The 15,868-nt window shown below is 46.4% G+C and overlaps 1 protein-coding gene across 1 annotated transcript; it reads right to left on the bottom strand.

The window, feature by feature from the left end:
* Window positions 1-11,067: 11,067 nt before the first annotated feature.
* Window positions 11,068-14,160, bottom strand: LOC149329521 (uncharacterized). Its single transcript, XM_089562279.1, has 2 exons — window positions 13,432-14,160; window positions 11,068-12,607 (listed from the first exon to the last, which is right to left on the bottom strand). The coding sequence occupies exons 1-2, from the start codon at window positions 13,714-13,716 to the stop codon at window positions 11,447-11,449; spliced, it is 1,446 nt and encodes a 481-aa protein (XP_089418405.1). The 5' UTR covers window positions 13,717-14,160; the 3' UTR covers window positions 11,068-11,446.
* Between the last annotated feature and the right edge of the window lie 1,708 nt (window positions 14,161-15,868).

Below are 15,868 nucleotides of genomic sequence, written 5' to 3'. Positions count from 1 at the left end.
GACTGCGATAACAGCTTCGGAGATATCCCGTCATTTCCAGCAGAATTGTGGACACCACTCTGTTTCGTGCCCCAAGTGCTCAACCAGGATTCTATGCAGTGGCGTAGGCTCGCATCTGAGATCAGACTGCTTGTCGCCTGCGAGGCGTGCTGAAATGAAAGACCCAGTACCACTCGGCTTCAGGGACGACAAAGTGTGTTTCGAATCCTTTCGAGCAGAGTTTGAAAAGCAGGCGAAGGAAATGAGGGAACTTCTTCAGCGAATGGTCGTTGGTAGCGCCATGCATGATGACAGGATCAACGGGATCTGTCAGGGCATAAACACTCTGAAAGAAATTCTAGAACAAGAATTGGCCACTCACAGGCAGGAAACTCGAGACAGTTTTAATGAAAAGATACGTGACCTCACCGTCTTTAAACAGGAAGCGGAAAAGATTTGGAAGACACAGGGAGCTCAGATTAACGTTCTTTCAGCAAGCATCAAGAGCCTTGAAAAAGCGCTGAGAGATGAAGTGGTCAAAGCGACGAGCGGGACTCGAGAACATATGACACAGACTGTGACTGGCATCAAAGCTGAATTTAAGAAAGGTAACGACAAGGCTCTCGACGAAATCAGAGAAGTCTTGCGGCACACTCAACTCTTGGTAGCGGTGTCCAACTTCACTGTACCAGGTGTTCGAGCACTCCAAGAAAAAGCTTTAAAGGCTGGCTGGGCGAAATATCAGAGCGAGCAGGTCTACCTGCGAGGGTACCGCTTAAAGCCTGGAATCTACCTGAGAAAAGACGGTGAATCTGTGCAGCTCTTTGCACGGATGACCCTTTGGAAAGGTGACCTGGACGAGTCTGTTACCTGGCCATTCCAGCACAAGGTAAGGCTGAGCATTGTGCACCCCGAAGACGGTTCCAAACGGGAGTATGAAGCGGAGCCAAAGGCCTGCATGGAATATTACCAGAAGCCCACGCAGCTGCGTAACAGAGGTGTTTGCTTCTCTTGTAACTCGCTCAGCCTCAGTGAACTTCTTACTAGCGGCTACGTTCAAAACGACAATCTTCTGGCTCAGTTCGAGTTACTGCCTTGAAATGAACTTGAGTAAGCACAGTAGCCGCTCAGTTTATAGAAGCCTGCGCCACTGTTCAGAGTGTGTTGCTTGTGACTTGATAATCTTAATATCAATATCTTGTAAACTATGTATAAACTGGAAACATTTTGATTTCTCTTCTCTCATGGTACTGATTTTTGAGAAAAATATAAATATGGTGCAGCTATTCTAGTGTGTTGGCACTGTCGCACTAACTTCTCTAAAGTTGCATAGGTGACTATGGTAGAATGATATTGGGGCAAGACTTCCTCAATTTTACTTCTTGCAGAGGCGGCTCCAGTTGATTGGCGGCTCCGTTCCTCTATTCAAATTTCGTGCTGTCTAAAGAATATTTGAAATTTGCTCGTATGCGAATGCTGACTATTGTATTGCAGTGTATCTCAAGGCATGTGTCAAGAAAATAAAAATTTACGGATGATCACACGGCTTGCTGCAGCGAATTTCTGAGAGAAATAGGATTTTGAAATTTGCATTTATTCCTTTCGCATGTAGGAGAAATAATTTCCCTTACGTCCGGCGCAGTGTGTTTGGGTCAAAGGGCGTTTAGCTGTTTCCTAGCAATGCTTATGAACTTTCAACAAGATATCGTGGTGGTTGCTTTTGATTGTTTATATGAATTCTACCTGCGCAAACATGTCCGTTCATGGTAAAAGCAAACGAGGGACTGGTTTCTGACCTGTGATGGCGTTAATGTGGTCACGCGCGAGATTTGTTCGCATGATGCTGTCAGTCAATACCGGCGGGACGCAATGACGTGAGGCCGCCAGCGCTTTTCCAGTGCACTCGCGAACTTTTGGAACATCCCTTGCGCTGTACCGTCCCCTCTTACATGTGTTTGCATTGGCACCTATAGCTGCCCATCTTCCCCCTTCCCCGGCACACCGTGGCTCTTTGATCCTCCACATGACGCGCGGTCAGCAGTCATTTCACACCCCCACTCCCCTTCCGTACGACGTCTTCGCTTTTTACTATCCGCAAGGAATGAAACGCGAACAAGACAACTGGGCCACGAAACGCCAAATAACAATATTTTATGCCGGGGAATCTATGTTCTTTAAACTTCGGAGGCACAAATAATCTTCTTGAGAAGTGTTATCAACCTCGCTTGCATTTCGTCTCTAGGAGCTAATATCATGGTGTTTTTATGGTGTCACCTCAGTTTCCTTGTTCGCGTTTCATTAACTGCTGATAGTACACGTAATCATCCTCATCTCGCTCCACCCGAGGTGATTCCCTCCCCCTCTCCTGCACTATCAGAATCACTATCACCTCGCATTACAGGGCTAGCAACCAGAACAGCGCCTTTCCTTCTCCCCCGCGCTCACTTCAACGCTGAAGCGTTCACATCTCGGAGGAGACGCGATGATTTTGCGGAATGGCACATCTACTGCCGTCGCAGTGAAATATACTGCACGCGGTGTTCTTAGATACCTATTTCTCTCGGAATCCGGAGAAAGCGCCAGTATCGATTTATTGTTTTATGGAAAGCAGCCATGGAAATTATTTCCGCTACTAGCAGTGCGCTCAAGTAAATAAAGCTTAGGCACGTGCCCCCTTTGTTTATGATTAAAATGTTCATTCTCCTTGGAGATAGTCACGTATGATCGCAAATGGGAGAGCCAACGCGTTCATCGGAGAGTGTCGGACGCTGGCCCCACGACTGCAAAGCAAAGCGCCAACTTTGGTCTCTATACTTACGACGGCGCCCGCCGGCCGCCACTGCATTTCTATCTTTTTAGCTTTCATAATTTTGCTGCATTAACTGCTTCAAGTTCCGACTTTGAGTAGCTACTTACCTGAAAGAGCTTCCCTATGAACAAGTATACCACCCGTTTGGTGGTTTAGGGCTTAGAATACCAGATACGGACCCATGCCATCGAGAGCTGTGATAGCTTTTCATACCTACCGACACCAAACATCTGAGAGCTGGTTAGTTACAGGAGTTGAGGTACAGGCTAGTTGGGTGATCAACATTCATCAACATTGGGTGTTTGATGAAACTGCGCAAGGGCGAGGTCGTAGACAGAAAAGGGCAGGTAACTTAGTTTATTTCAAAATAGATGTTAAAACACATGTTTCACTTCAACACTCTCAAACTTCTTTCGGGAATAATGCGTATACTAAGTAGGAGGTCAAATAAAAAAAAAGCACGATAATTAACACTTTATATGAAAGTACTATCTGCGCATTTGTACTTGAATGCGTAGCGCAACTATGAATTGGTAAATAAACCTTGAAAAAAATTGGCAGCGGTTTCACTCTGGTTAAACCTGGAGGGTTACGAAAGCAACGAGGAGAGAGAGAGAGGCGATGGAGAGCGCGCGGCAGCGGCCCCGGCACGCTAGCTATGCGCCGCTACTGGGCATGCGCAACTAGCGAGCGCTGCGGCGGCACTTCTTGGTCCCCCGCGCAGCGACGGCGGCGGCGCGCCAGCTATGCGCCATGTGACGTCACTGCTCCTCGCGCATGCGCAGTATGACTTTTCGTCAGCTCCGCGAAATGGCTCGGCGACTCGCGTAGTGTTGCTTTTGCAACAAAAGAGGGCGTCAGCGCTGGGGGCAGTGCTTTTGGAGCTTCAGCGTGGATTGTTGTCCACTGCAGGCTCACCTTTACCTCATGATAGTGATGCTAAGGAAGGCAGATTAGGTCGTCTAAAAAGACAGGTAAAAGAACGTTTCTCAAATCGTAAGGCAATTGTGGACCTTTGGACGTAGAGACCGAGAAAAATTCGCTTTGAATTGCTTAGAACTGACTATTCCGTCCAAAACGGAAAACTTGGCGAGTTGGTGAATGCTTTGAATTTTGCACAGTGAGAAAAAAGGAGGAAATACGCACACACCGCCTTTCGTGCGTGCGCGTGTTTCCTGCTGAGCCCTCGTTTTTACGCAGTGTCCTAAATGCACTTATAGCGGGGCTGCGTCCGAATTAAAAAAAAAAGTTCGATTTTCTGGCCTGCAGAAATCAGTTTTGTTAGCATTCTAATATCTTACTGACATTCTAAAAGAGGCGATTTATAACTAGTGAGCTAAACTGAAGTTTCTCTTTAAACGAGTATAAACACCTAACTTTGGGGTGCGTGTCTTCTTCTCTGTAATGAGCGTAAAGCATGATTATACACGGAATACCACGCGGTGTCCTCCCACGAGGAATAAAAAAATTTATATTCGAATTTCTTTCTCGTGCTTTTTCGGTTTCAACAGCTGAAGAATAGCTGTGACGTAATCAGTGCTTATTCACATATGGTCATTCCGGCTCTTGAGGAAGGCTGGCTTCAGCACTATAGTGAGTTACACCAATGAAGCAGCGATTATATCAGTTTTTTCATTCCTCAAGTGATCTAAAACCTCGATTTGACGTCACAGGTATCGTGACAGCCGTTGTTTGCCGATGTATTCACAATATTGGGACGATTTGTTGTGCTCCGGGGTTGAGTCCATTTTTAACTTAAGCTTCCCGAAACTTAAAGCATTGAGTAAGCCGTTCTTTCTTAATGGACTACACAGCTAGAGAAGAACTAGCATGTTGAACTGGCGTTGTGAATCGGTTGTTTCAGCAAAATCCACTTTCGGCCCAATGATTAGTGATCATAGGGCGACATATGACCAGACAGACTTCTCGTCGTAGGGCCATTCCTTAGTATGATGGGCAACTATGTTTTCCTTCCACTTGGTCGCCTGGACGTCTTTTGTGTTGAGATTGCTCTGATACTGCTTGCTTTGTATTTTATCACCAGGGCGTATACTAGGAATAATACTTCAACCTTATAAACATACCATAATTAAGAAAAACGAGTATTTATTTCTGTAAAATGTCATCCCACTGCTTGCTAGGTAGATTTAATGTTTATTTTTCGCGGACGGCAAAATATAACTGATTAAAATCATTGCACAACACAAAGTAGTCTATTACGCGTGTATGCAGCCCTTTTTATTTGGCTGTGGGAAGATACGAGTTTGCGCACCAAAACGCGATCACTGTCCAAAAGACGGGCCTGGCGAGCACTACTCTTAATCATTACCTTCTGTGTTAAAATAACCAAATTTCTGCAAGCCAAACTGTGGTTTCAGACCCTTTGTCGGCCAGTTTCTTATCGGTCTAGTAGCAGTCTACTTGCTCTGAGTGAGCAGTATACCTCAAGTATTAGTGTGAAACAGGCCAGGCCGGGCTCGGGCTGGGCTTCACTCCGGGATTCACGGGCCGGGCCGGGCTCGCTAGAACGATAATTTAGTGGGCCAGGCCCGGGCTTGAAGCCGCGGCCCTGGGCCGCGCTCGGGCTTCAGGTCTCGGGCCCGGGACGGGCTTTGGCCTCAGACTGAGGCCCGTGCACTGCTCTAGTTGGCACCATAAGCAGTAAACCACCAATAAGCTCTGTCCCACTTCCTGGACCAAGTGCAGTTAGTAACACTATCGTATTTTTCGCCACAACTAAGACGGAAATCATTGCTGCATTCCATAAGCTGAAAAGTCTAAATCACAGGATGTGAACGACATTCAGATTGCCCCAGTGAAATATATCCTAGACCTGTTTGTACCTGTCCTGAATAAGGTATACAATTTAGCTCTGGAGTGCAGCAGTTTTCCCAAGAACATGCAGATTGCAAATGTGGTAGCCCTACATAAAGAAGGCGATAAAAATGCCATAAATTTCTATTGTCCCATCTCCGTACTACCCATGTTTTCAAAAGGATTGGAAAAAATAATGCACACGTGCCTTTACAATTTCTTAAACAAATTCTCACTTATCTCGCCGCACCAATATGGCTTCCTGAAAGGCAAATCCACAGAATTGGCACTATGAACAGAAAAAGAATTTATTATTGATTCTTTTGAGTACAATGAACTTGTACTAGGACTGTATATTGATTTCACGAAAGCATTTGATTGCGTCCATCATGTAATCTTATTGTCTAAGCTGCAGCATTACGGAATACGCGGTAGTGCAAATCGTCTCCTCCCCTCATACCCTGAAAACAGGTGGCCGTAGGTGAGCCATAACAATCACAATTCAGACATGAAAATCATCATCACTTCAAAACACAGCTACGTTAGTTGGGTACGCGGATGATACTGATGTTTTTCAGAGCAACAATTATTGATGATTTAGTCTGCTCGGCAAATCACGCTTTATCATTAGTTGGTCTTGTCGCAAAGAAATTACTTGCAGTTGAATACCAAAAAAACTCAAGCTATTCGTTTCCGCACTAAGAACAAAAAGGTAAACATCATGGGCAAAATTCCTTTAGAATGCGAAGAGGTAAAAGGTAAGGTAAGTCTTAATGAAATGAAGACTATTGGCGTAAAATTATCAAAAACTCTTACATAAAACAAGCATGTTGATGCGCTCTGCAACAAACTTAGTAAGGTTTGCGGGATACTAAATAGACACCCCAACTTCTTGCCAATAGCAGTTAAACGCTTAATTTATAACGCACTATTTTTGTCGACACTTAATTACTGCCATTTAATCTGCTCGACTGCATCGAAAGAAAACATAGAGAAACTTCGAGTCTGTCAGAAGCGCGCTTTGCGTGCTATTGCTAATGTTCCTTGTCATGCATACACTTCTGATTACTTCTTCTGCTATAAGCTTCTTCCCCCGGAATTCATTTACCTTATCGTCTAGCGTGTACATATCGCTCATCCGTATCGGCGTGCAATCAGAGCATTCTGAATTTGCTAAACCTTCACCCACGCACTTACATTTACAATATACATCATAATGACGCATGGGTGGTGCCTCACTGTCGTACAGAGTATACGGTCGCCGGTCCATATCTTATCAAGCTGCTATTCTTCTAAATAGCATTGCGCTCATCGATGTCTACCCAGAAAAGATGTCAATACGAGCGCTACATGCACATTTCCTTATAGCCAACGGCCATTAATTCTCTTGTATGATTGTATTTTGTGCTTTATGTTTTTTGGTGCCGTTTTTATGCTTTGTCTTGCTATAATATGCCTTTAAATTCTAATACCGGTGAAGATTACATTTTCCAGAATTTTAAAAACTTAAATTTATTAAACTGAATGTGTTTCAATCTGAGTGTGTTTGAAATTTTAATCTTTAAAACGGTTTGGTTTGGTTTGGTTTGGTTTATGGGGTTTAACGTCCCAAAGCGACTAAGGCTATGAGAGACGCCGTAGTGGAGGGCTCCCGATATTTCGACCACCTGACGTGTTTTAGAATGTGTGTTTCAATGTACTTATAACTGGATGTGCTTTCATCTGGAGTGTTTTGTTCTGTAGGGTGCTAATTTTAGGTCTGTGAATTGAATTATGAAATTGAATCCTGTATAATCTGTACTAGCACTACTGCCGAACTGTAAATAGAGGGGGCCGGGCTCTGTCAAGCCGCAGCTATGCGGCTTTTACCCGTCACCCCCTTTTCTCCTTGAAGAGAAAATAACATTGATTTGATCTGATATGCCGGGAGGGGGGGGGGGTGCATCGGCAGCCCCGATAGCGGGATGACGCCCACGAATGGGTGAAAGCATAAACTGGCGAACACACAGTCGTAGACGATGTACGCCTATCACTCACCCCCACACCTCATGGCTGGTTACTGCCCCCGAATGCTCCAACTATTGATGGAAACGGCAGCCTCTACAACATGCGCGTAACGCTAATGCCAATGTGGCGATATAAATGCGAGACCACTATGCAGAGTAACTGTACACTCAGTGTTTCGTGAGCGTTTCGCACCTCGTAAACTGTGCCGTAAATTCGCGAACACGAAGTAACGTCCCAACGAATTTCAACGACGGTAATGCACCAGGCCAGGAGATTATAAGTTTGCGGTTTATAATTTTCCCGTAAAAGAGAATTCCTGACCAAAAATATTGAGTTTGTATTTCCCTCATAACGAAGGCTCGGGTTGCAGCTGAATGGACTAGGAGACTGCTGTTGTATGCAACACTCAGCGATCGCGGTTTTATTTGAATTTTCACACTCTTAGAGGGCGAGCATGGCTGTGTTATTTCGTTGAGACGATCGTAACGCACGGACCCACAAGCATTGCTTGCAAACTCGAATGTCCAAATCTGGTCTTAGGTCTTTTAACAATATCTTACTGGCATGGGCCATGAAGATTGGTAAGGCAAAAGAAGATGGGGTGCTGTGCGAGTACATGTAACATTCATCTAGCGTCCAAAGGCCTTTTATTTGGACATTCACAAACTATTTCTTGTCCTAATTCACTTGACACCGATTGACCATCAGTAAATAAAAGTTGAAGAGTCTTTGTTTCCAGGCCTTTCGCAAGACCAGACTGCAAGGCGGCAAAGGTGTATATTTTGTTACCGCAGTTTTGTGCGATATTTTTTGCCGTCTTACAGGAAACTATTGCCACTGGGTAATTGGAGTGCGCTCTGTCCGGAGTGGAGGCGCGGAGAAGATGCATAGCCTAACAATAGGTATAAGTGCATTTTTCAGCGGGGAGAACCTTGAAAGTTGTTCTTGCTTCGTCGTTCACTTGTTGCTTACGACGGGCTAGAGTCTTGCGGTAGTATACGTGTCCGCCGAACGTGTTACATCTCGTTAAGGACGTCGACCTTGCATGATTGGCGCCAGACAAACGTATCGCTTGTCTGAGATTGCATTTAGCGCTGAGCCCGGTAAAAAGCGGGCATTTGTGGAGATTTCACGCACATCGTCCATCAGCCATCTTTAATTAAAACCTGCATTCCACTTCCGTTCCTTATCATTTTCTTGTTCGGCTGAAAGCGCTACCTCTTAATTCTATATGGTCCCCGGCCTCCGCACAACAGTTGTAGTCATCGACGTCGTCAACGTCCAGCGTCTGTGACCCCGTGAGCATCCCGCACACACACACCACGCCCCCCCCCCCCCAACACACGCGCACGCACTAAATTATGCCAAATGGCTTAAAACGACGGTCAAGATAACATCGTGCAACCGGTTCAGCTATGCCAAAGGCTCCAGAGGTGACGTGGGGAGTCAAACGTGTTGCGAGAGGGGCATGGACGCTGCCAACGCGGAGCTTCGTGCACTCAAAGCTGCGCATCTGTAGGAGGCTAGGACCTCAGAAAAGCGGCGGGTCTATAGAGGAAAGAAAGCTCAGCATAGGCGCTCGCTTTCCGAGCTGCCGGCCAAAAAAGTGTTCCGGAAGTCACGCGCTTTCGCAAGGACCACTGGGAGTTTTTGGCCGACGCCGCAGCCGATGGTGCCGCTGGGCACAGCAGCGTCGTCTGCTGCATTGCCTGCTGCGCATGTGCTAGAGCGCTGAAATGGCGGGTAAGGGGGGGGGGGGGGGGTGTTTGGTGAGCAGTGGGGAGCGGCTCCGAAAAATGCGAGGTAGGCTCCGAACTGAGGGCGAAAGCTCTTGGACGCTGCTTGCAACGTGCTGCTCGACAAGACGCTCAGGTCCACGCCAGCAAATTGCTCACTCCACAAAACACTCTTCTTAGCCTTCTTCAACCATACACAATCGTCACAGGTATGGCGACATGCTTGGCTGCAGCGTTTTAAGCAACTGCATCCATTCCAAATGCACAATGTGTACCATATCGCGCTGACATGAATTACCAAGGGTGGAATAGCGATTTCTTTTGCTCTAAACTTTTTAGAAACATTTCCTGGACCAGCTAACCCCGTGCACAGCACCATCACTACGGTCACAGCTAGAGTAACATCTGGCCTGCAGGAGGGCCCCGATGTGACATCATTTGTGTCAGTTAGCATTTAATCCTCCTGCTGATAAAGGATATCTTTGTCAGGGCGTCTAGTTTTCGATAACACATGTGGCACGTAAATGCAACTTCATAGGTAAGGAAAAATTCAGTCTTCAGAGAATAGTGAATTTTGTTTCTATAACTTCACTGTAGCTGGCCATACAGGAAAAGTGTTTACGTCACTGCAAAAGTTAAGATATCGGAAGCGGGCGGAGTGGGTGAGAGAACAAACGAGGGTTAATGACATCCTAGTCGAAATCAAGAGGAAGAAGTGGGCTTGGGAAGGGGCATGTAAAGCGAAGGCAAGATAACCGGTGGTTCTTAAGGGTAACGGAGTGGATTCCAAGGGAAGGCAAGCGTAGCAGGGGGCGGCAGAAAGTTAGATGGGCGGATGATATTAAGAAATTGGCGGGAATACTTGGGCCTCAACTGGCGAAGGACAGGGTTAAATGGTAAGACGCGGGAGAGGCTTTTGCCCTGCAGTGGGCGTCGTCAGGCTGATGATTACGATGATGATGATGATGAATCTTCATATGACGCGATAGAGTAGTGGGTTAGGCTTTCTATTGTAATCAGCTTGACACTTTTGCACGCATCCCTGCTGAAAAAAGTTGTATGATGCAATAAACTCATACAATTTCTCATACAAATATCATAGACTTATCATACATATCATAGAACATTATCATACAAATGTGGTAGATTTCTGTAAAATCATACAGTCATCGTAGAGATATCATAGAACATCATACAAATTGTATGATATATCATATAATTTGCATGATATTCTATGATGAAGCCTCTATGAGGTTTTTGCATCATAGAACTTTTTTTCAGCAAAGATTTTTTCATTTTTTAAACGTTTCAATTATCTAATTAATGAAATGCACACTCTAAATTTTTTGAAATAGCGTCGTCAAGCAATGGATTTTCATTCTGAGCATTGTGGCACATTTGAGCCTCCCTTTTTCCAATTGTTACATTTTTCAATTTCCTTAACAATGATAACTACAATGATTTCGTGAAGTCGTCATCACCTATCACAAACAAATCAATCATCAATCACTACATCCTCAAATTACCATGATGCGATATTTTTTTATGCAGCCCCCGATTATTTGCGACACGCGGTGCCGAATGCGCCGACTTCTTTTCGTCCGAACGAGCTGTAGCCTTTACGCGTTCACGTAAAAGTCATTACCTGTACGTCGTCAGGAGCATCCACTCCACGACGCAGTTGTGATTAGTAGCTGACGTCGTCTTCGATGGTAGTGCTTGCGTTCAAACAAAGTGTCATTGTTGTTTGTTCTCCGTCGATGGAAGCATCGCTCTTTCAAGAGGAAATGTCCCGTGTTTATTTATGGAACATACATTCCAAAACCTTGAACTACATCAAGTAACAAGTAAACGCCCATTTTATTGAAACACTTCAGCTACCAACGTTACCATTCCGGTTAGAGCCGGATGTAGGGATATAGCACTGTGACCGCGGTTATATTTCCCTCATTCAGGGATCAAAATAAAGCAATGAGTGACCATGAATGGCCAAAAGCGGCCGAGGAGCCTTCACCATACCGCACACTAGGACATATAGCATAGAATACAAAACTGCTGCTAAGTATACCAGCCCATGAGTGACGAAGCTTGGCCTCTGGTCTCATTCGAGACATGGCAGGAGCTCAAACCTCACTCTAAGCTTGTTGTATTCTACAAAGCCTTCCTTAAACAGGCTAGAGAGCAAGCGCCCATCACAGGAACGCCATAACAAACTACCTCTTTGCTGCGTTCTCTCACATTTATAATAATCGAGTGCTGTCTTGTCACATTCAGCACCCGACTTTGGATGGACGAAACGCATTTTGACTCTTAACTTGGGTGGACATAGCAAAACGTCGTCCATATCACTCTGGTGTACTCGGAACTGCGGGTGCACGACCATTCCAATATCATAAATACATTCTATGCAGACTCCGGCCGCAATTCGGTAGCCACGGAGATAGACTTTTTTGTCTTCGTACTCAGCGCGCCCAAGCACCAACGCCTTTTCTTCCAGGAACTTCACACCTTCCACGACAAATTCGCAGTGCGCTACCTGTATCTCAGGGTATCGGAGCACTTTATCAATGCTAGATATCGCCTTCTTACTTTCTTGAACTTCTTTCTTTGCCTCTTCCATGCTATCTGCAATTTTTGAAACCTTATCGAGGTTTTCTCTCGTTGGTTGCACCAACTCATCTTTATGTATTGCTTCCAATCTTTGCATGCTGGTGGAAATTTCTCCGATGCTACTGAAGCTTAAACTCAAACCATGTCTAGTTTCCTCGCTAAATGCGGTGATTTTGTGCAAGCAGTTGTTCACACAGTCACGTTGCTCGGCCATTGCTTTTGCCACTTCTTGCCTTACTGTTTCCTTGATGTCGTTAATGCCTTTACTTAGTTCATGCCTGAGCGCTTCTTGGCAGCGGTTTTCTCCATGAACAAGTTGGTTGAGTATCTCGCTGTTGGCGCCACTTTCGACAAGGAGCCCCTCCAGAAGTGCCTTCAGTTCTCCGGCCTGCCCTCCCAGGGTTTCTCTGAGAGATGTCAGGAGTGCCGTTATGTCGTTGCAGCTGGTCACACCTTGGCGTCGAGATGCGCGAGGCGTCACTCTACTGCAGGATTTTGATCCCAAGTGCGCACAGATCTCGGAGCAGAGAACAGCGGCCGAGCACTTGGGGCAGCAAATCGAGTGATGAGCACATTCACGATGAAAGTGCTGGGTGATTCTGTGCGCAGGCATCACTGCCCCGCAGTTTGCTTTTTCGTTCCAACACTTCACCTGCAAAGTTAAAACGAATGGAGTCATTACGTCCATTCCTGTTACAACTTCAGGAACTCAGCACGCCGTTTTTGTTTTAAATTTGACACTGCTTTGTTCCGGTAAATGGCAAATTTGTTTTGGAGAGAATTTGCGATTTGGTGAGAAAAATTGCGAAATAAGTTATACTACCAATCTGGGCCTATAAATAAATTGGTAAATTGGTTTTTGAGCAAAGTAAATAGCGCATTATCTGCCTCACATATCTCGGCGGACACCTCAACTACGCCCGAAGGGAAGAGAGGAAGGTGCGAGTGAAAGAAGAAAGAAAGAAAGAGGCACCCTACTGGAGGGCTCCTGAATAATTTCGACAAAATTTGCCTGCATCGTGCGGAAACACATGCGCTCGCGAAGGCATGCAGCCAAAGCAACTCCAGTGCACGTAACTAGTTGAAAAAGCCTAATTTTGTCGAGACATAGCGTCAAGGGTATTCGCATTTTCGAAATTCCAAAAACTGATATTGCTACTACTAACGACCGGCTACAAATCTCGATTTGCAGGTAGGCGCCTTACTTTACTAGTTGAAAAAGTTATTAAAAACTAGTTAACCAGCGTACTACTTAACACGATTCACTGTTTTTTTTAGTGTCCGTCAACCCTGGTAGTACTATGCTTCGAAGGCTGTAATTCTACCCCAAAAGCTGATATTTAAAAAATTTTGAAAGTGTTCACTGATTCATCCGATGTAGCTCTCGACTGCGACAGTCACCTTCAACCATGCGGCGCTTAATGGTATCAAACCGCAAAGCGCAAGTCCACTTGATCTTTTTTTCTCATCCCTTACCTCTCTGCGAAGCATCTCATCCGCAGGGCATTCCCTCCAATCGACCTCCTCGTCCTGGAACTCGCGGCCGTCCAGCGGGCAGATGTGTGAGGCTTGCGCAGCGCACTGCTCATAGCAGGACTCGCACAGCACGTGCATGCATTGAAGGAATGCGCTCCTCTTGCGCACCAATCCACAGGCGCTGCATACCCTATGCTGTGGAATAGGCTTGACGAAGAGTAGCGGCCGGTAGTCGAGTTCCGGAGAAAACCCCACAAGCGTGTACAGCGTGCCACCAAGAGGCATCTTGTTCAACACGTCCGTTCGCTTCGCTTGGAACTGAAAGGACGTCCTCCTACGGCCCGCCCAAGTCCGTTCTTATCGCTTCTTATTTCGAGCCGTCGCCATGGAGACAATCGTAGAATGCGGCTTTGGATGTACCCCGTTGATAACACGGTGGAGCTCGTGTCGCTTCGGCTCTAGTAATCACCTCTGTTCCGCTCTTCCTTTGGCTCACTTCGTTGTCGGAAGGCGTGAAAGGTACAAAGAGCAAAACTCGTGTCTAGAACGAGCGAACTGTGCGCTCCGCAGATTCCAAAGCAACTGCGGCTAGGAAAGGAAAAAAATGAAGACGAAATCCGATGAGTTGAGCCAGCGCCTCCTCTATTTTTACAATGCCAGCCGCATCGCCCGCTTCGCAATGGGAGCCGTCAGTACACCTCATTTCAGTTAGTTGCCGCGTTGCGGAGCTAGCCTTATGGTAGCACTGCTTGCGTCATGCTTGCGTATGGGCGCGCGGTGGTGATAGCGCTGTCCTACTCCTACTCCTGGCGTCTGTCAGGTTGTAGCTGTTTACCCTTTCTTGTGTAGCTCTCGCTTCATCCGTGGCGCGGCGCTTTTTCCAACGGGAATCGGCTGGAGCGGCAGCTGCTCGCAGTTTGCAGAGGGCCTGTGGCGATCGCTCCGCCTATCCCTTGAGGATGGCGGCTGGCATACTTGATGCGCTGTTTGAGGTACTTGCGCTACTTTTTGCTCTTCCTTGCCAGACGAGTGGAGTGTTATAAGTTTTAAGGCTCGTTCGTTTCGTGGCACCATTGTTAACGAAATTTTTTTGCGCGGGTAAATGTTGTGGTCCGCGAAGCTGACGAGGTGTCCTCGCTGCAGCAGTAAAATGGCACCGGATAATTATCTGCTGCAGGGCTGCTGCTTTCAGTTTTGTGTGAATAGTGGGCAATTTTAAGCTCGTTTATGTGGAGCTGAGGAACTTCGCTCCATAGACAGTACAAAAGAAGTTGACGTTTACTTGCATTTATTCACATATATTTACAACAATTTACCGTAATCGTATATATAACTCTTTGTATTTATATCCATTTTCCATTTTTAAAATTGGTGTCTCTTTGCTTGTATTAGCAGGTATTTTACAGCCTTAAGAAGTTTGCATTGAAGCGCAACCGCTTTTGGACGCACGAGGAGGACAAAGCATCTCGTGAGCGAGCGGAGCTCAACAACAATCAAAACACACCTAACGCCCGGGTGGAGACGCCAGTTCGAACGCCTTCATGTGTTTCGTTACCCTCTCTTGCGGCGCCGAACGACAACGCCGGTATAAGAGACGCTGACGCGGCGCTGAAGAAACTCTGCCTTGTGTTTCGGCCTTTACGGAGACGGCCCCTGAACACGCGCTGAAGAGGTCTTGATTTCCGCTTTATCTGCCTCTTTTTGTTCAGGCGCTTTTCTTTGTTTTGCATAGTTTTATTAGCGCCTGGTTGCAGTCAGGACCAGGCAGAACTTCCGATATGCTTTGGCAACAGCTGCTGCGCCGTATATTTGCGAATGAAGTTCATTTTTCGCTTCTCAAAACAATCGTAGCTGGAGGCTGCCAAGGACAGAGAATAATCTTTATGTAGTAGTCGTAACAATGACAGCTTATCTTGACAAAAGTACAACTACGACTTGAAAGCTATTGTTGTCTGGTAGTCTTGAAAAATGCGTTGTCGTGAAAATTTGCCATGCCTTCTTAATTTCATTCTCGAATTTTCCTTACTGAACATGATAGAATCCAAAGCCAAAATAGCATAACTTATTACTAAATACGTTTACCATCTGATTTCATATTGTGACGAAGACGAAGCTGGCAGTGGCGCGGGACGGAGCGCCCGCGCTAGGCCAGCGGCCATTAAATCATCTCACAGCCATTGTTCACCACGTCTCATTCTTCGGCTGGCCGCCGCGTTACATTTGGTGTGAGGTGCTGGGGTCCCTTCATCGCCATCCTGGTCACGGAGCTTCGGCGTCCTGGGCCTGCCGTGGACGTCGGCCTTGAGTACCTGGTCAGCGCCGCACGGCCGTGCCCCAGCCCGCCCGACCTGACCCGACCTCGCCGCTCACCCCAGCCCCGTCCCCCGCCCGGACCACACGACACGACGACCCAAGACCCGACGGACCCAGGACCCCA

This window comes from Amblyomma mixtum, chromosome 9 (assembly GCF_055824585.1).
Source record: "Amblyomma mixtum isolate Tamu chromosome 9, ASM5582458v1, whole genome shotgun sequence".
Taxonomy (NCBI): domain Eukaryota; kingdom Metazoa; phylum Arthropoda; class Arachnida; order Ixodida; family Ixodidae; genus Amblyomma; species Amblyomma mixtum.
This window is presented reverse-complemented; position numbering and strand designations above follow the sequence as displayed.

Coding starts and splice junctions, on each gene's coding strand:
- LOC149329521 (XM_089562279.1), bottom strand. CDS start 13,716: ATGCCTCTTGGTGGCACGCTGTACACGCTTGTGGGGTTTTCTCCGGAA. Junction 12,608..13,431: donor ATGAGATGCTTCGCAGAGAG/GTAAGGGATGAG, acceptor TTAACTTTGCAG/GTGAAGTGTTGGAACGAAAA.